General features: G+C 41.9%; 1 protein-coding gene across 1 annotated transcript; it reads left to right on the forward strand.

The window, feature by feature from the left end:
* Nucleotides 1–366: 366 nt before the first annotated feature.
* On the forward strand, nucleotides 367–21,461 carry LOC139361587 (disco-interacting protein 2 homolog C-like; the record flags this gene model as incomplete). The annotated part of the gene is made up of 2 exons (XM_071090187.1): nucleotides 367–7,030; nucleotides 21,236–21,461. Coding segments are annotated over exons 1-2 (248 nt in total), but the record flags the coding sequence as incomplete, so codon positions are not given.
* Between the last annotated feature and the right edge of the window lie 12 nt (nucleotides 21,462–21,473).

The raw sequence follows: 21,473 nt of genomic DNA on the forward strand, positions 1-21,473 counted from the left end.
CTGGAACCTTGCACACCTCTGATCGTGCACAACGGGCGACTAGGTCCATGACCTCACGCCTCTCTGCACAGTTGGTGACCAGGTCCATAACCTCACACCTCTGATCGTGCACAGCTGGTGGGCGCAGGACCCACTTCAGTGAGGGGCTGACTTCCCAGGTGTGAAGGGGGAATGTTGTGTGGCTCGCTAAGCCCCTCCATGCTTTGGGGGCTCCAGGCTGTGGCCGGCAAGTAGGAGGTTGTCCCAGGAGGCTGCTGTGTGTTGGGGATGGGAGGCAGCTGCAGGGTGGAAGTACGATGTTGTCGTAGGGGGCCACTGTGGGGGGGTGGGACGGGAGGCAACTGCAAGTTGGAAGTAGGATGTTGTCCCAGGAGGCTGCTGTGTGTGGGGGAGGGAGGAGGCAACTGCAGGGTGGTGTGGTGGTCCCCGTGCCACTGATTTCAGGTTAAAATAGAATGTGGACCTCTTTTTACCATAGTTTTTAATTACTCCGCTAGTTTGTGTTGCTGTCTCTTGCTATGAAGTCCACAGTCTGATGTCTCTGTGGTCCCCATGTTTCCCTTCTGCTTGTGTTACCCGATCCTGTGGGTCAGCTGTGAGGAAACCACTCTCCACGCCTCATCTGGAGTGGTCTCGAGCTGGGTGTGCTGGTCTCCTTGTGGGCTAAAGTGTTCTTCTGTTACTGTTTTCTCTGTTTTTTGACCAAATTTAGCAGACTTGTGTATGATACAAACACTTTAAAAAACGTCTTTTGCCTTTATGAAAAAAACACTTGCATTGCTTTAAAATGAACCTTTCCTGTGTCTCCATCCTTCCTCACAGATTGCTCTGTGTTAGAAACTCGGTGGTGTGTGCGCTTCATGGCCTCATTCCATCAAGCACTGTAACCTCTGATTGCAAAAGTGACTACACTCAAGGCAAAAAACTTCGCAAATGTTGGAAATAATGAACAAAAACAATATATTGTTCTCTTGTCACCCTGAAATGGCTACTCTTAATATTTTGATGTAGTTCTTTGAATTCTTTTTAAGTAAAGTTGCTTCTAACACAAGCACTTTGATTATATTGATCAAATTATATTCAGGAAATAAGGAGAAAGTAAAAAGAATATCCAGTTTGGGGCAAAAAGGAAGACGACATAGAAAGAGGCTGTAAAACTCCCTGCAACTTGAAAAGCTGGGTTGTGGTGGCTGTGGTTTTGTTTTTACTGTGAGAGACCACAGGATTCTTCTTGGCACTGAAGGGCAATAAGATAATACCCTGTGTGTGTGCTGGTGGCTGTATAAACCGAGCCGCATGTCCTCTTTCGAAGCAGAGAAAGCATGAGGTTTGAGGTAGTGGTTTGGTAACTTTTGGAAAGTCTGTTTGTAGGACTGCACTGCAGAGATTAGGTCAGTCTGAATTAGAATCGAATGATCTGTTCAGGCCTTGGGAGCTTTCTACACCGGGTGTACGCCTGTTCTGGATGTGGTGTAGAAGGAACAGGACTGGGAGGGTTTCTTGCTTCCCAGTCATAGAAATGCCTGCAATTATCACTGTTTGTTGTTTCTCGGGAAGCTATTTTGGGAAGGAAGTGTACGTTCCAAGGCTGCTGGTTGGCCTTTCATCACCCTGGGGGTCTTGGTGTGGGTCACGGGAGCTGTGACTGCTCACGCGTGCAGCTCTGTCTCTCTCGCTGCCGCGCCGGTAGACAGCTGGTCACCAACACAGTGTGTGTCCCAGTGGCCTTTGAGAAGAATTCTCTACATCATTTTTATACAAGGTCCTTTTTCCTTTCAATGTCAACATCGTGCCTTCTAGCCAAGCGATATGTTCTTGCAGAAACAGGAAGTGTGGCCCAAGTGAGAAATGAGGGAATTGATCCATAACTGCTATCAGTTTTTATAGAGTTGAGCCATTGTAATTTATACACAAACATGTTAAATCTGTAGAAGTGAGTCACGGTGCCAGACCCTCACAAATGCCGAATGTCTACGTGGGACCTCTCTTCTATCGGGTCCACATCACAAGAAGAAAAGTCGCTCAAATGCAGGACGGAGTGGACGTGAATCTCCGAAAACTCCATGAATCAGAGTGACTGCTTTCCCAATTGCTGGTCTCCCCATTTGAGGTTGTGAGATTCCCGTTCTGAAGCTCCTTCAATTTCCCAGCATCCATTTCACTCCTTCATGGAGATAACAGACTCACACTGATACCTTGTTCTCAGATTTTCTAATTAGAAAAAGCACATATTTCACAAGAATTGTCCAGCTAACTCACTCCTTAGCCTGGGGTAAGCCACATACCTCTTTTCTCTTTAAAATACTCACCTTTCAGAACTCTTGGTAAATAAGAATAGGAAGGTACCATGACTTTGGCCACAAGCAGTATTATGTATAATGTGCAAGTGAGTGCCTTGAGAGCCATGGTTGCTAAAAACAAATTTTCTCAGAAGAGAAAAATGTAAGCAGTTCTTGACATGATCGTTAATTTTGTTTTGCCTAAATAACATCTTGTCGTTGTACAGGGATACAGGACGTTGCTGAGTATTGACCGGGGCGAGTGGGTCCTGCTGCCCCACTGTGTGATCCTGAATATCGACAGGGGTGAGTGGGTCCTGCTGCCCCACTGTGTGTGACAAGCCCTTTGTTTCTGGCCTGGAAATGTCCTGGCTCTTTCAGTGCATTGGGGTGGTGCTGGCCCCCTTTGTTAGTTTGCATGTGAGGCAAAATCTCACGCCTTTCACTCTTGTTGACATACAGATGCCAAAGCTTTGAACAAATTCTTACTAAATCAAACCCAGAAATATGTAAAAGGGATAAGAATACCATGAACACTTAGAGTTTGTTCTCATGATCTGTAGTTTTGCATTGCACATTTGGCTCATCATTCAAAAATCAATGTAATTCACCATATTAACAAAAAATAAAGCAGAAAACCCATTTTATCCTCCCGGTAGACACTGGAAAACATCTGTTGAAATTTAATAGTCCTTATACGAATTTCCTATCACATCAGGAACAGAAGGGAACTTTCTCCGTTTGATAAAGGCCACTCCTGAAAAACAAGAGCTGACCCCCCTCCTCGGTGGTGGCAGCCGGGGAGCTCTGCCCACAGTCAGGGGTGTCGGGAGCATGGCCATTCTCCGTGCTTCAGGTTCGCATGGTGCACACTGGGGCCCTCGTCCGTGAAGTTAGTTAGGAGAACTAAAAGGCATAAAGACTTGGAAGCAGGGGGAGATGCTTGATGTACAGAAGACACAGGGCCTTATTTAGAACATTTTAGGAAATGTACAAACAACCAGAAATGGTGTGAATTTTGCAAGCATGCAAGATGGACTCTTCGCAACAGATGTATACAGATGCCCAGTGGCCCATGAGAGGTGCTCACCAGGGAGTCATTGGGTAAGTACAACTTAAACCCGCGAGGTTCCCCTTCACAAGAGTGGAGAAGGGAGGACAGTAGCAGGTGCTGGTGAAGATATGACAGACTGGATCTCAGACTGATGGAGACTTAAAATGGCACAGCCACTTCAGCAAATGTGGCAGTTTCTTTAAAATGTGTACACTTACCATATGGCTCAGCAGGTATGCTGTAGACGTTCACCAAGGAGAGCAGAAAATGTGTGTCCTTGTAAAAGAATGCACATTATCTCCAGAGTAAATTGTCATAGCCAAGAACTGGAAACAACATAAATCTCTCTCATCTGGAGAAACATGAGCAAATTCTGATATATTCATACATTGTCCTAGTTCCCAGCAGGAAAAACGTACAAAATGCTGAAACCAAAACAGACAACGGGGATGAGTTCCAGGAGCCTTGAACTGAGCAGAGAGTGAACACCACGCCGTGGAGTCCATGTGACAACGGAGAATCTATGCGAGTCTCGGGTGACGGAAGAGCGCCAAGAACACTCCTCGAGAATGAACAGTGGCTGTCTCTTGAGGGCTGGGATTGACTGGGAGGGGACTTGTGGGAACTTTGATGCAAAAGATTTGATTAGGGTAATAGATTTCCATTTATCGAAATGCGCCAAGTGTACTCAAGATCTGAACATTTCACTGTGTATACTTTGTACTCCCTACCTTCCAAAAAAACAATGAAAAAATAATTACAAATGAGCACTGAACTCGATAGATTTTTCACCGTGGTATTAGATAGCAATTCTGAAAGCATTTCTGTATCTCCAGACTTAAGCAAATAAGCTTAATAAATCAGTGACTATATTGAGTGCTGCAGGTGCCAGGTTTCTTTCTTGGTAAGAGGTAGAAATAAGAAAAGGCCAAAGCCTGGAATGGATCACGTGGGATTAGGTTGCAGCAGGAGGTACAAGTATCAGCTGGTGGCTCCCGACAGATGTAGACAGGGATAGAAGTGCCTGTGGATGGGTGTGGGTGCACATGCGTGTACATGCGTGTGTGTGTTCTACTTGCCGGCAATGCCCAGCAGCACCCGGTGCCCACTCTTAGCTTCCAAACTCCGTTCTTCACTAGAAGGAGCCCTGGTCTAAGGGCTGGGGAATCCGGTGTCAAATCTGGGACCAGTTGAGCAACAGAACAAACCATTGTAACTATGAATCATAACCCACGAAGCCAGACTCCGTGAGTATATATGGACATATGTAAATGAATGCTGAAAGATAAAATTATTTTTCAGTGAATATGGAAGATCTAATGATTTAGAAGGAATGACAGGAAATCAGTGGATGCTAAAACTAGTAGTGGAGAATTCATGGAAAACAGAATATGCACATAGTGTCAGGGTGTCTCCTCCCAAATCTTAATTTCAACGCGAGAAGTAGCATCTTTGCTTTGGAGGCACTTAAGCACCACCTTCACTGAGTTGCCGATGTTAACATTGTCACGTAAGACAGACTTCTGCGGTGTCCCTGCTAAAATGCATACTCCTGAGTCTAGTCCGGAAGATACCAAAATAAAGGACAAGCTGTGAAATAACTGACCTGTATTCTTTAACATTTCCAATTTCAGGAAACACAAAACCTGAGAAACTTGGATGCTGGACGGGTAAAAATCACATGACAAATCAATTCATCATCCTGGATTGGATCGTAGAAGAAGACAAAGTAAGAAAATTATGGAGACAGTTGACAGCATTTGAAAGTGAACTTTGTATATGACAGTTAAATTTCCGGATCTTGAGGAAAGTGAATGTGAGAGCATATCCTTGTGTTTAGGAAATACATTGAAACATTTAGGTATGGAAGGATATAGTATCTGATATTTATTTTCATTTGACTTAGAAAATTCATGGGGGAGGGGGGAAAGCAGTGATGTAAGATAGGAGCAGTTGGGCCTAAGTTGAGCCTGGTAAGTTATGTGGAAATTCACTACGCTGGTCTTGCAGATTTTCTGTGTCTTTGAAATTACATCCAAAAAGTTTAAAACGGAGAATATGCAAAACAAAAAGCGATTTGTGGAAGTGAGTGGACTGTCACCTCATTGATCCCTTCAGTTTTCGGCCATGAGCCAAGTCAGTCACATAATGGTTTTTGACCTGGGAATTAGAAATAGTGGCCAGATGACCAGGCTCTTTATCTAGTTAGGGAGAGAAGTGTGCACAAAGGCTGACAAGACCAAGCAGTGCGATGAGCTGCTTGTGGGCGTGATGCTGAGGGTCTGGGTCCTGTCTCAGGTGGCAGCTTGGGGGTTTTAAGCCAGAAAGCCACGTCTGATTCTCTTTCAGTGGGATCATTCTCGCAGCTTCAGAGAAAACTGCCCCAACTCGTCTTCACTCACGCTGGCCATTTTTGGTGGTGGTGGTTTTATTCTGCTAACACCGTTCTCACTGACAGTTTAGGGCCTTTGAGCGGATTTTTGCCTGTGTCTCGAAGATTCTCGTCTTGACAGCCGGTATGTTTCATTCCTGTTGTTCCGATTCTGTGTTAAGAGGGTTCTTCCCTGGCTTCACAGTTTGGAGTTGCTGCTGCATCTGTCTCTGCTTTAATTCTCTAGCCCATCTATCACTTGTCTCATCCCTTAAGAAGTGGCCTGCGTGAGATGCCATGAGACTGTCTGCCTTATCACCACTGCGACCCCAACCCGTAAGGACTTACAGAGAAGGCATTCAGTGAATGTGTGGAATTAATGTAATGGGTTAATAGCCACAAAATGTCTTAATGGTTGTTTTAGTCCATTTCCATGCTGCTGATAAAGACATACCCGAAACTGGGAAGAAAAAGATTTAGTTGGCGTTGCGGTTCCGCATGGCTGGGGAGGCCTCAGAATCATGGTGGGAGGCGAAAGGCACTTCTTACATGTCAGCAGCAAGAGAAAACGAGGTAGAAGCAAAAGCGGAAACCCCGATAAGCCATCAGATCTCATGAGACTTATTCACTATCACGAGAATAGCACAGGAAAGACGGGACCCAGTGATTCAGTTACCTCTCCCTAAGTCCCTCCCACGACACATGGGGATTCTGGGATGTAGAATTCAAGTTGAGATTTGGGTGGGGACACAGCCAAACCATAACCATAGCCAACACAGTCCTGGCCCATGGCCGGTGTTGAGCTGAGCTGCGACCGTGGCTGTGTGAGTTGGGGTGCGAGGCGTGCACACGCCTCTCAACGGTACAGTGAAAGGATTTGGAGGCTCAAACGTGTGACCTACAAAGAATCTCCAAAGATCAAGGTGCATTCACCCTAAAAAGAAAAATCTCAGTGCAGTTTACACCCAGTGTTTGCTTGCGGATATGGATTCTACAGTAATAAAATGAATAATTAAAAGTCTGTGAATAAATTTTAATGTCTTTATGGAACTGTAAACACTGATTTTCTTTCCTCACCCACCCATCTGTTGGTGAGTTTCAGAAGGTGGATGAACCGTGCTGCGGGGACAGAGAGGAGGGTGCAGCTTGGCCTCTGGGACCTAAGCTGAGCACTGAGTGACTGAGCTCTCTCCATTTCAGACGTCCACACGGAAGCTGTCCAGGCGGCTCTGGCCAGACACAAAGAGCAGAAGATGGCGGTGCCTATGCCTTCCAAACGCAGGTCCCTGGTCGTGTAGACCTCCATGGACGCCTACACCCCTCCAGGTAAGGGACACGCTCCCCGACGCTGCCTCCTGAACATGCTGGGCGCCTCAGAATTGACCGCTAGCCCAGAAGTTGGGTTTTTGCCTTCAAAATCATGGTGCAGAAATGCAGATTTTGTGAACCAGAAGTCCGAAAACAGTGCATGAAAAGTAACACTATGTATCTGTATAAATACACATTTTTAACTTTTCATCAAGATTGATACATATGATACATACCAGTAAAATCTCACACAGTTTTATTCATTTAATTCCTTGTAGGGAAAAGGGAAGAGTTTGTAACCCTATGGGTGGAATTGGACTTTTCTTCTGATTAGGCTGTTGCATGCATATTCTCAAATCTTCAGATAAGTGTGCTACATTATTGGATTGTTTTAGAACAAGCGAATTGGACAGTTTAGGCAGCTACCCGAATCAGGTCATAAAGTTTGCCTGCAAGGTGCCAGCTAGTATTTTAGTTCCTGCAGGCCATAAGGTCTCTCACAACCACTCAACTCTGCCCTCAGCCATGGGTGACAGCAAGTGCGTATGACTGTCTACCAATAAAACTTTATTTACAAGAACAACAGACCAGATTTGGTGCAGGGACCTGCCAACCCCTGATCTAAATTACTGAAGGTAATAGCCAATTTATATTTCTGCTATATAATACTGCTTTTCTTTAATCTTGAATTTTACATAACTACCCCAATTCTCTATTTTCTCTGCCCAAATAATTATAAACTACATTTCATGATCTTCACACCCAAGTAAAGCAGAAAGTTTAGTTATCCAGATACTTGTTAGAGACACGGATTGAACCTATGCTATTTGGTGTTTAGTTTCTGTGATTTTGATTCCAACATTATTCATGCCGTTGTTGCAAGCTTGTCTTCTCAAAGGACCTGAATCACCTTACATCCCACGTTGAAGCTACATATCACTTTAAATGACCCAGTATTTTTGCTCCAATACCAAAGAAACTTAAGGTACAATACGAATAGTTGAAAATGTACAACATTTTCGGGAGTATTTTTACTTCTGAAATTTAGCTTAGTCTTGGCAAGCAGTGAGACAGAAGGACGTGCTTCAGATCAGAGCTGAGGTCAAGCGTACGTCCACATTACTACAGGCAGCTCCTGAGTTTCACCTTTACATACCTTTACAAATGAAGGTACTGGAATTTAAAGGACAGAACTTAGAGTGCATCATTTTGGGTTTTCGTTGCTTTTTGTTTTGAGACAAGGTCTTGCTCTGTCACCAAGGTTGGAATTCAGCATCATGATGGCAGCTCTTGGCTCACTGCAGCTGTGACCACCTGGGCTCACGCGGTCCTCCCACTTCAACCTCAAGCAGCTGGGACCACAGGTGCTCGCCACCACACCCAGCTAATTTTTAAGTGTTTGTAGAGACAGGGTGTTCCTATGTCGTTTCTGTTTCTCATTGACACATAACGTGTTCTTCATCGAAAGAACGCAGTGCCAGCCAGGCAAGGGAGTGAATGCCATGCTAGCAAGTTGTTGACAAGGGAGCCCTTTCTGCCAACGTGCTCCTTTGGGCTCCTCCCTTTCCTTATTTTAATATTAAGCCACAGCACATAATGAAGGACTGGGCACGATAGCTCATGCCTATAACTGCAGTAATTTGGGAACCCAGGGCAGGTGTATGGCTTGAGCCCAAGGGTTCAAGGTCAGCCTGGACAACATGGCAAAATGTACAGAAATGCCTTTTGTACATCTTGTCTTCACCAAAAGTACAAAAAATTAGCTGAGCCTGGTGGTGTGCACCTGTAGTCCCAGCTACTTGGGAGGCTGAGGTGGGAGAATCACTTGAGCCCGGGAGGCAGAGGTTGCTGTCAGCTGAGATGGCACCACTGCACTCCAGCCGGGGCAACAGAGCAAGACCCCCATCTCAATTAGAAAAAAATAACGATAATAAATGCAGACTCTTTAAAAATGATTAGGCCAGGCATGGTGGCTCATGCCTCTAACCTCAGCAGTTTGGGAAGCCAAGGCAGGCAGATTGCTTGAGTTCCCAGCATTTGAGACTAGCCTGGGCAACATTCCAAAGCCCATCCCTGCAAAACATACAGAAATCAGCCAGGAATGGTGGTGTGTGCCTGTGGTCCCAGCTGCTCGGGAGGCTGGAGTGGGAGGATCAGGGTGCAGTGAGCCATGATCGTGCCACTGCACTCCAGCCTGGGCAACAGAGCAAGACCCTATCTCAAAAATAACATGCTTACTCCTGTTTGTTTAGTTAATGGTTATAATTTGCCAAAACTTATGGCAAAATAATTGTATTTGTATGTGTTCTTTGTGTAACTAACAACATGGACGTAAAACATTTCAAGGGTTGAAATATTTTAAACCAAATTTTTGGCACTAACCAGTATGTAAGGCAACGGGCATTTTTCTTGACCACTTTGTATAAGAGAAAAGACTTTGAAATGGAAGAAACAGTGCGGTTACGGTTATTTGCTTATTTCTCGTATTGAATCCAACCGCTGACAAATGTTACTGGGTCATGTGTGATGAATAACCTCCTTGTACAGATGTCTGCAAAATATAAAAGAATATTATTTGAAATGTTATTTTTGTGAAATATTTGGATTTGACCAACAGTTTTATATAAGCCATAAAGCATCCTTTGTAAATTTTCATCAGGAGTCCTCTTGATATATCATATGGGGCAGTTTTGTAAAATCGTAAATGTCAATGTCATAAAAATTTTTTACTCCCAGCCTATTTGTGCTTAGCGATAGTTTGCATGTTTATTACCGTACTTACTTGATCCAAATCTTAGCTGCATTTTCTTACCTATTTTTCTTGGTTGTTGGTAACAGTGGTTAGATCTTACTCAGTTTCATTGCCCTTCAGAGAATGTTCTTGAAGTTTATCTTCTATGAAATGACTGGCTGCTGACCTGGATCCTAGTTTCTGGAGAAACTCTCATTAGGATTGTCGCAACGCTAGTATTCTATGGGTGAAACTTTCCTTTAGTTTCCGAATGTAAAGATAAAAGAATAATTTGCCAAAACTACTTCTAGCCATGATGAGAGAACAGGGACCCAAATCACCCATCTGCCCTAAACAACTGTAAAACTGCACAAAACGAATGAGGTGGCTGTTTTTAGTCTGTGACCACAGCTGTACCAGCCAGAACCTGAGGGCGAGGGCAGGAGAATGAATGAGATGCACCCACAGTACACTTGCCCTCTGGAGAACACCTGCAGACCGTGGTGCCGAGAGTTCAGGTGTGGGCGGAGTATGGCCATCCTACCACATCCAGAAGGCGGAGCTCGGAGAGAGCTCAGGTGTGGCGGAGCATGGCCACCCTACCACGTCCAGGAGGGGGGGAGATCAGAGAGAGCTCAGGTGTGGCGGAGCATGGCCATCCTACCATGTCCGGGAGGGGGAGATCAGAGAGAGCTCAGGTGTGGCGGAGCATGGCCGTCCTACCATGTCCGGGAGGGGGAGATCAGAGAGAGCTCAGGTGTGGGCGGAGCATGGCCATCTTACCACGTCCAGGAGGGGGAGACCCAAGTGGGTGCAGGATGGGAGCTCTCCACAGATTCACACCAACAGCGAATCCAACCAAGCCTGCCCATGTCACGATGACCCAGCCGTGCCTGTGCTAACTGCTAAAACAAGAGCTGGAAAGCTTCAGAGGGAGGTTAGGGATCCTGAGTGTGCTCAACAAGTTACCCACAATGTGTAATATTCAGCAAATAATCACCGCATACACAGAGAAACGGGGGGTAGAATCTGTGGTCAAGAAAAAGGCAGTAAAAAGTGCACACACATGCAGGATGGTCTCTGTCACTCACCACATGCGGCGGCTGAGCACATGACGTGTGCCTGGTCTGAACTGGATTTGCTGCGTGAAAGACATGCCAGTTAATATAAAAAATAGAAAATATTGTATTTGTTTTTTTTTTTAATTTGAGACGGAGTCTAGCTCTGTTGCCCAGGCTAGAGTGCAGTGGTGTGATCTCGGCTCACTGCAATCTCCGCCTCCCGGGTTCATGCCATTCTCCTGCCTCAGCCTCCCAAGTTGCTGCCCGCTGCCACGCCTGGCTAATTTTTTGTATTTTTAGTAGGCACGGGGTTTCACCGTGTTAGCCAGGATGGTCTCGATCTCCCGATCTCGTGATCCACCCGCCTCGGCCTCCCAAAGTGCTGGGATTACAGACTTGAGCCACCGCATCCGGCCTATTTGTATTTCTTATTGCAAGTATAGCATGAGCATTTTGAGTTAAAAATATACCAGTAAAATTAATTATACCTGTTTATATATTTATATGAGGCTACAAGGAAGGTTTCAAGTTCTATAACAGGACTCTCATAATTCTGTTGGAAAGTGCCAGTCTACATGTCTGATACAGCAGAAAACTGAGTTTTTAAATCTGCAATTATAAATATTTAGGGAATCAGAGTACAACGTGTCAGAGAATGAAAATATTTTAATTCTTGAGCCAGAGGAAGGGAAGACACTTTTCACTATAATGCAGTTGGGGAATTTCAGGTTCTGTACACGATAATCTTGAGAATTGTCACTCCCTCCTCACAGGTAAAAAGCTGAGCAAACTGAAAAATCAGCAGCTCTTCTTAAACCTGCAAGAGACGTGAGGTCACCGGCAAGCCACTGTCCCCAGATTGGCTGGACAGGTAAAGCAGATGAATCACCATACACTGGAGCACAATGCTCCAAGGAACCCACGCTGGGATTGGAAACCCTGAACTGGAATTGACAAATTGCTGTGGTGAGGTGTGGCCACGTCTGAGAGTTAAAACCTCCAGGAGGCCTGTGCATATGGGTCTCATGCTTTTGTGAGTTGTATCATCAGAAGCTCAATCAGGTTCTCGAAGTAAACATCAGAGAAAAATCCCCTCATACTTACTACAGGGGAAAGAGAATAGGAATCATTTTTCAATATGCAAGTGCACTCTTCACTAGGTCCACCTTCCTGAGAAGCTAGTTAAGTGGAGACTAACCTGGTGGGATTTTATCAGAGCCTTCTGACCTGGGAGAAAGGGAAATACCCAACTCCAACCTCCAGAGCTGAAAAGCAAAAAAGAACGGAGTATCCAAGCACTATGGGACTTCCACAGAGGCATAAAATATGCATAACGGTAATACAAGGGGGAAGAAAGAGGAACAGAAGAAATATTTGTAACAGTAATAGCTGAATTTCCTCAGATTAATGCCAGACACCAAACCATAGATCCAGGAAGCTCAAGAAACACCAAGAAGGATAAATGTAAAAACGATGACGACAAAAACAAAACAAAAATAAACTCTATTTGGGCATAAAATATTGAAACTATGGTGAATCAAAGATTAAAAAGCAAAGAAACCAGAGTAATCTCCTTCCCTATGGAGGATCAAAGATAAGAATTATTTTCAACTTCCCCTCAAAAACCATGAAAGCAAGAAGTGGAGTGAAGTATTTAAACTATTGAGAGGAAAAAAATTCCATTAACCTAGAAGTCTATACTCTGTGAAATTATCTTTCAAAAGTGAAGAAAAAGAAAAGACCTTCTCCTACAAAAATTGAAAAATTTGTTGCCGGTAGACCTGCCTTGCAAAAAATGTTCAAAGTTCTCTAGAGAAAATAGTAGAGGTCAGTAACTCAGCTGTGCACAAAGAAAGGAAGAGCACAGTCTGTTTACAGGGCTCACAGCTGTCATCCTAACACTCTGGGAGGCAAAGATGGGAGTAGAGCTGGAGGCCGCTTAGTTGAGACCAGCCTGGGCAACGTTGTGAGACTCTGTCTCATTAAAAAAAAAGCCAAACGTGGTGGCCAACACCTATAGTGCCAGCTACTTTGAGAGGCTGAGACGGGTCACTTCTTGAGCCCAGGATCCCGTTCAAGGCTGCGGTGAGCTATAATGATGCTGCTCCACTCCAGCCTGGGCAACAGAGAAAGACCTTGTCTGTTTAAAAAAATAAATAGAAAAACAAAAAGCATTAAAGAAGAAATAGTGAAGGTAGAAGAAAATCTTTCATTTTTCTTAACAGATCTAACTTAACAGTTCATTCATAATAGCGACGGTAAATATACTGTATTATATGCTTATGTATATGTCATATACACACACTTAAATATAAGTGAAATGAATGAGAGCAGTGATACCCAAGGGATGGGAGAGAGCAATTAGGAATTAGGGTTATTTTGTTATTATAGTGTGCTTGCATTATCAAGAAACCAGTGTAGTGTCATTTGAAAGTGGACTTGGGTTACTTGTAAATTTATATTGCAAATTCCAAGGCAGCCACTTAAAAAAAAAAAAAAAAAAGTAACTGATATGCTAAGAAAGGAAAGAAAATAAATCATAGAATATGCTCAATAAAGACCACAAGGAAAAAAAAGTGAAAGACAAAAACAAAGAACAAGGGCAACAAATAGAAAATAGTAACAAATATGGTAGATGTTAATTCAACTGTATATTATTACTTTCAATGTCAGTCCAAATGCACCGAACTATATATTATCTATAAGAAATCCACTTTAGATATAAAGACATACATATAGATCAACAGTAAAGGGATGGCAAAAGATATAAATGTTAACACTAATTTTTTGGTGTGCAATGGCCTGATATCTCACTGCAACCTCTGCCTTCCAGGTTCAAGTGATTCTCCCTCAGCCTCCCGAGTAGCTGGGATTACAGGCATTTGTCGTCATGCCTGGGTAATTTATTTATTTTTTCTATTTTTGTACAGATGGGATTTCACCGTGTTGGCCAGGCTGGTCTTGAACTCCTGACCTCAGGTGATCATTCTGCCTTGCCCTTCTAAAGTGCTGGGATTACAGGCATGAGCCACCGTGCCCGGCCAACACTCATTTTGAAAAATGGAAGTGGTGATATTAATTTTAGACAGAGTCGACTTTACATCAAGGAAAGTTACCAGAGATGACTATTACGTAATAAAGAGGTCAATACTCCAAGAAGATGTAACAATCCTTAAATGTACTTTTGCTAACAAAGTATCAGAATTCCAAAGTAAAAACTGATAAACTTCAAGGAGAAATAATTAACCCACTATTATAGTTGGAGACGTTAACACCCCTTTATCAGAAATGGACCAATTCAGTAGCCAGAAAAGCAGTAAGGACAAAATTGAAATCGGCATCCTCAGTCAACTGTATGTAACTGAAGTTTATAGACTATTTCCTCCAACAGCAGCAGAATACACAACATTCACCAAGACATACCATGTTGTGGTCCATTAAACACACCTTAACACATTTAAAAGAATAGGAATCAAACAAGTATGTTCTCAACCACAGTAAAGTAGAAATCAATAATGGACGACTGGAAAATATATTAGGATATTAAACAGTACACTTATACATAATACATTGTTCAAGGAAGAAACCTGAAGATTTCTTTGAATTTTTGAAGTAAATGAAAATGAAAACTTGTTAAAATTTGTGAGCTGCAGTGACAGTAATGTTTATAGGGAAATTTATAGATTTAAATGCATACGTTAAAAATAAGATCTAAAATCAATCAGCTTCCACCTTCGAAAACTAGAAAAAGAACATCCAATTAAATTCTAAGCAGGAGACAAATAATGAAAGAGCAGAAATCAATACATTGAAAACAGAATATCAGTAGAGAAAAATCAATGAAACCAAAAGCTGGTTCTTTGAGAGAAAATCTGTAAGCCTCTAACAAGAAAAAGAAATACAGCAGATAAATTACCAATATCAGAAATGAAATAAGGGACATAACTACAGATCCCATGGACATTAAAAGGATAATAAAAATTATGAATAACTCTATGGCCACAAATTTGATAACGTGGATGAAATGAACCAATTTCTTTAAAGACAGAATTTGCCAAAATTTGAACAGGAAGAAACGATCTGTATGGGCCTGTATCTGTTAAATTGAATCAGTGGTTAATAACCTTTCAAAACAGGAAGTGCCAGGCCCAGATGGGTTCACTGGTGAATTCTACCAAATATCTAAGAAGAAATTATACCAATTATCTACAATCTCTTTCAGAACATAGAAGCTGAGGAATACTTCTTAACTCATTCTATAGAGCCAGCATCATTTTAATATCAAATACCATTTTAATAACAAAATATTACAAGAAAACTACAGAACATCTCTCATGAACATAGATGCAGTAATCTTCAATAAAATATTAGCAAATCTAGCAAAAATTGTGCACTAAAACCACATGGAATTTCACGTATCCAAAGCCGGTTTAACATTGAAAAGCCAATTAACGTAATTCATCACATTAATGGGTCAAAGACTAACAGATGCCTCATCTAAGAAGATATAGAGATGGCAAATCGACGTATGAGATGATGCTTCACATCACGTGTCATAGAGAAATGCAGATGAAAGCAACAGTAAGATATCACTACACCAGAATCCAGAACACTATCAACACCAAAGCCTGTGAAGATGTGGAGCTGTGGGAATTCTCTCTCATTCATGGCGGGTCTTAATAAAAATAGAACAGCCTTTAGGAAGACAGATTGGTGGTTTCTTACAAAACTAACTATACTCTTACCATATGATAAAGCAATTACACTCCTTGGCATTTGCTCAAAGCAGTTGAAAACTTATGTCTACACACAAAAGCCTGCAAGTAGATATTTAGAGCAGCCTTATTCATAGATGTCAAAACTTGGAAGCAACCAAAATGCCCCTCAGTAGGTGAATGTATAAGTGAGCTGTGGTACATCCAGACAATGGGATATTATTTGAGGCTGAAAATAAATGAGCTATCCATAAAAAGACACGGAGGAAACTTAAAGGGCATATTGCTAAGTGAAAGAAGCAATCTGAAAAGGTTGTTGTATGATTCCAGCTTTACAACATCCTGGAAAAGGCAAGACTATGGAGACTGTAAGAAGATCAGTTGTTGCCAGGGGGAGGCAGGGATGAATAGGCAGAGCAGGAGAGTTTTTAGTATCATGTGATCTCTGTATGATACTGTAATAGTGGATACATGTTATGCATTTGTCCAGAGCCATATATTGTACAACACCAAGAATGAACCCTGATGTGAATGATGGAGTTGGAGTGGTAATGATGTTTCACTGTAGAAGTATCAGTTGTGACAAATGTACCAGTCTGGTAGGCAATGTCCATGATAGGAGACGCTGTGCATATATAGGGTATACATGAGACATCACTATGAAGCTGGAAAATATGACACTGAGATGAAATGGCGCTGATGGGCTTAACAGGTTGGAGAAGGAAGATGAAGTCTGTGGGCTCGAAGGGAGATGAAAAGGAATTAACCAAAGTGAAGCCCAGAGAAACAAAATGAAAGGAAAGCCAACAGAACCTCAAGCTCCTGTGATACGTCAATATACTTGTAATACAAGAAGGAAAAGAGAAGAGCAAGAACCTTTGAAAACAGGAGTCAAAATTTTCTCAGATTGATGTCAAACACCTGTGTCCGGCCCCGAGAAGTTCAGTGAACTCCAAGCAGAACAAGTATAACAAGAAGCACATCCGAGTTCATGATAGCCAAAGTACTGAAATCCCAAGATTAAGAGGAGATCCTGAAAGGACTCAGAAGGAAAAGACACGTTACATACCAGAGAAGCATTTCAAAAACGCGTGACTTCTGTGAAGATACAGTGGAGACCAGAAGACCATGGAAAGACATTTTTTTAAAGCACTAAAAGCAGGAGAAAGGCCTGTCAACTCATATCCAGGGAAAATCTCCTTTATAAACAGGGGTGAAACAACACATTCCCAAATATGAAAGCTGAGAGAATGTGTTATCAGCAGAACTACACTATAAACGTGCTAAAGAATGTACTTGGCTGATTGCAAAGGATATCAGATGAAAGGTTAGCTCTACGGAAAAGAACCCTAGAAATCATAACAGTGCACTCTAAATTTTCTAGAATATAAAATCATAGAATATTTTACTCTGATTTTATGGTTTTTGGTTTTTTTATGATCTTATAATTTTATGATATAAAATCATACAATGTACACACTTCTCTATGCCTCCTTTACCTGTTTTGAAGTCCTTGCTGTACCATGCACCAGTAGTTTATTTCTTATTATTTATTTATATTCTATTTGATAGATATGACACATTCTGTTTATTCATTTACCAGTTGGTTATTCATTGTTTCCATATTCAGCTGCCATTGACATTAATGTACATATCTTTGTGTATGCATATAATTTCTTTTATCTTAAGTGGATGCCAAGTAGCATGATTGAGTCTTATTGTAAGTTTAGGTTTAGCTTTTTAAAAACTGCCAAATTATTTACAAAATAACTGCACCATTTCACATTTCCACCAGCAGCATATGCTCATCCCAGTTTCTCCACATCATCACCACCAATAGTTACTGTTATTTTTATTTTTGTCATTCTAATTGATGTGGAATGGTATATCATTGTGTATTTACTTTGCAACAATGAATGATGCTAAGCATTTTTAATGTGCTTATTAGCTTTTAATGTGCTAATTCCTATTCATAGCCATTTGTATATATTGGTAAAATGTTCAGATTTTTTGCTCATGTTGTAAATGGGTTGGTTGTCATCTTATGGGTTACAGGTGCCTTATGCAATCTGAATATAAGAGTTTTACAGATGTAACGTTTCTCAGTGAAAGAACAAACTACTATGTAGCAGACAGAACAAAGCCTTTCCCCCAAGATACCCAGGTCCTATTCCCCAGAACTTATGAACCTGTTGTCTGAAGTGGTTAAAAGGCATTTTGCAGCTGATTAATTTAAGATCTTGAGATGGGACCATTATCCTGGTTTAAGTAGGTAGACCCACTGTAATCAAGAAGGTCCTTAAAAGAGAAAAGAACTGGAGACTGGATTGATGCACTTTAAAGATGAAGAGGGGCCATGAGTCAGGGACACAGGTGGCCTCTAAAAGTTGGGAAAGGTAAAGAAATGGATTCTCCTTTGAAGCCTCCAGAAGGAACGTAGTTCTGCTGACACTTAGATTTTACACTTCTGACTTCTTCATCAATAGGATAATAGATTTGTCTTGTTGTAAGCCACTAAGATCAAGGTAATTTGTTACATTAGTTATAGGGAGATAATCATCTTTTAAAACTTACTAGTTTTCTATTTTAATGAAGTCCATTTCACTAATTTTCATGGGTTGTGTCTTTGGGAGTTTTAGAAGTGTCATGGTCTTACTGTTCTTTCATTTAGGTCTGTGATCCATTTGGAGTTAATTTTTGTGTGTGCAGTAAAGATCTAAGTCGGATTTTTGTTTTCGTTTGGTTTGGGGGATTCTTTCCCCCACGGTTTTTCTTTTTGGTGTGTGGGTACCCAGTTGCCACTGCAACATTTGTTGAAAAAACAAACTACCTTTCTTTTACTGAATTGTCTTGAGACCTTTGTCAAAAATAAATTAATCATAAATATAAGGCTTTATTTCTGAGTTTAATTCTGTTCCTTTGATGTATACATCTATTTTTGTGCGAATACCACTGCCTTAATAACTATGACTTTATGTAAAGTTTTGAAATCAGATAGTGAAGTCTTCCAACATTGTTTCCCTTTTTCAAATTTATTTTGGCTATTGTAGGTCCTTTGTATTTCCAGATAAAATTGAGAATAAGCTTTCCATTTCACACACAGCCTTCTGGGATTTTATTAGGCAGTGCCTTGAATTAATGGAACAGTTTTGGAAGAATTGTCTTGATAATGCTGCGTTTTCGAATTCACGATCATGAATCTGCCTCCATTTATTTAGTTTCCATTTATTTGGATCTTTAATGTCTCTCCGTAATGTTTTATAGTTGTCATTGTACACATTTTGCACCTTTTTGTTAGAAGTTCAGCTGAATGTCTTCTGCTTTTGATGCTATTGTGAATGGAACGATTTTCTTAATTTTATTTTCAGGTTTTTTATTGCTAGTATATGTATATCTTTATCTTGTGTCCTATGATCCCATCAAACTTTGTTTTAGTAATTTTTGGTGTACTTCTTGCCATTTTCTACATGCCAAAGTCAGGTCATCTATGAATAAAGACACTTTTATTCCTTTCTAATCTGGATGTCTTTATTACTAAACTTGTTAATTTATTTCACCAGCTAGAACCTGCCAGATAATGTTGAATAAAAGTGGCAAGAGGGGACATCTTTGTCTTGTTCTCCATCTTAGGGAAAACGCATTCTATTGTTTACCATTAAATACAATGTTAGCTGTGGCTTTTCAGGAATGTACTTTAACAGGTTGAGGAAATTGCCTTCTATTCATGGTTTGTTGAGTTTCGTTCTCTTGAATTTGTCAGTACTTTTCTATGTCTCCTAAGATTAACACGCGGTTCTACTCCGTAATTCTTTACCGCGTATGACATTAATTCAGTTTTGAATGTTAAATCAACCTGACTTCCTGTCCCCATGGTGTGTAATTCTAGTCACCACTGGTCATGCTGTATCATCCATTTCATATGCTGCTTGCTTGGTTTGCTGCTATTCTGTCGAGTGTCTATATCACATTATTCTGCAGGTTTCTTGGAAAAGGTAGGTGGGAGTGAGGAATGAAAGATTGGAAAGGGTTTTGAGAAGACGTTCTGGGGAGATGGTTGTGCTCCAAATGGACACCTGGTTGTGTACCTTTCTCAAAAGTCTCAAGGCTGTGTCAGTTTTACTTTTACTTTTATATAAATTGTGTAAGTTTTCTTAAAAGGCAGGGTCGGCCAGGCGCAGTGGCTCATGCCTGTAATCCCAGCACTTTGGGAGGCCAAGGCAGGCAGATCATGAGGTCACGAGGTCAGGAGATCGAGACCAGCCTGGCCAATATGGTGAAACCCCGTTTCTGCTAAAAATACAAGAATGAGCCAGGCATGGTGGCACTTGCCTATAATCTCAGCTACTTGGGAGGCTGAGGCAAGAGAATCACTTGAGCCGGGGAGTGACAGGTTACTGTGAGCAGAGATGACACCACTGCACCCCACCCTGGGCAACAGAGCAAGACTCTGTCTCAAAAGAAAAAAAAGCAAGATGATAGAGAATTTTCAGGCTCCTAATATTATTGCTTGTCTAACAAGTAAACTTTTTAAAAAATTCCCAAACAGCGTAAGTCATGTGACAGTGGTAATAAGTGTGAATATTGTTTGCCCTTACTGTCTTTTAAGAAGCAAACCAGTGTCTTAAGATTATTTGCTGTGACTCCTTCTCTCACCCAATGATCTGGAGCTGCTCACCTGAGCCAGCGCCTCCCATCACTCACTTGTAGGTAGGATTCTGAGTGTCATTCTTACGTTGAAGTTTAACAAATACAGCAGCAATTTATTCCCAAAAACCTTGGTGCTGCATGAAAAGTTATTAAATGAAAAATGTTCTCGCGAATTATAGTGAAAAAAGGGATGTATTTTCTCATAATCCAAGATATCCAATTTGTACAGATAGAAAAATCAATAATGACAATGTATAAGAAACGAATAGTGTAAAGGTGAATAGATTTGAGTGCAAAATGTAACATGAGGGTTTGTTGTGTGCCCCAGAGGAAAGCGGGGAGGTGGAGGGGCCGCTCTATGTGAGGCACATTCTGCTTTCCCTCCTGTTACCATCATCAGCGTCTTGATCCTTAGAGAGCTGCATGGGTATCGAACACACCGATGTAGAAATAAATCAGCTGCATGGGTATCTAACACACTGACATAGAAAGAAATCAGTTGTATGGGTAACTAACACACAGACGCAGAAATCACCTGCATGGGTATCTAACACACCGATGTAGAAACAAATCAGCTCTATGGGTAACTAACACACAGATGCAAAAATCACCTGCAAGGGTATCTAACACACACACCAACGTAGAAATAAATCAGAGCCCAGAAGAGCATCTCAGGACTAACCGGGGCTAAACATAGTCACACTGAGACTCCTGAGAGCTGCACAGGCCCTCCGCCTCCCCTTGCCCTCTCACTTTCTGACTGACACAAGAAAACACTTGGTTTCTTCCCAAACTGCTGTGTAGAGGAAATGTGTCAGTGCATCTTTGAGATGACAGTATCAAACATCTTATAGCATGTTTGTATAAGGTGCTTTGGAAGCAAAATTCATTATGCTAAAATAAATGGTTCATTATCTGAAAAGTGGTTTAAATTCTCAAGAGTGTCTACGGCAAAAAGTCATTAAACAACTGTTCAGACTTGCGTGAAGTAAATCTGTGTTGGAGGGACTGAGATTGTAGTGCCTGTTTTTGCTGCAACATATAGCAAATTGCCTTTCTTCTTACACAGATACCTCTTATGGCTCAGAAGATGAAGGCTCAGTGCAGGTGGACTCCCAGGGCGCCCCGACCTCCAGCCAGGGCAGCATCAAAGTGGAGCACTGGATCAGTCAGGCCATCCACGGCTCCACCACGTCCACCACCTCCTCGTCCTCCACGCAGAGCGGGGGCAGCAGAGCTGCCCACAGGCTAGCGGATGTCATGGCCCAGACCCCCATGGGTGAGCACGCTTCACAGTGTCTTTCTGT

Source organism: Macaca nemestrina, unplaced genomic scaffold (assembly GCF_043159975.1).
Source record: "Macaca nemestrina isolate mMacNem1 unplaced genomic scaffold, mMacNem.hap1 Scaffold_658, whole genome shotgun sequence".
Lineage (NCBI taxonomy): Eukaryota > Metazoa > Chordata > Mammalia > Primates > Cercopithecidae > Macaca > Macaca nemestrina.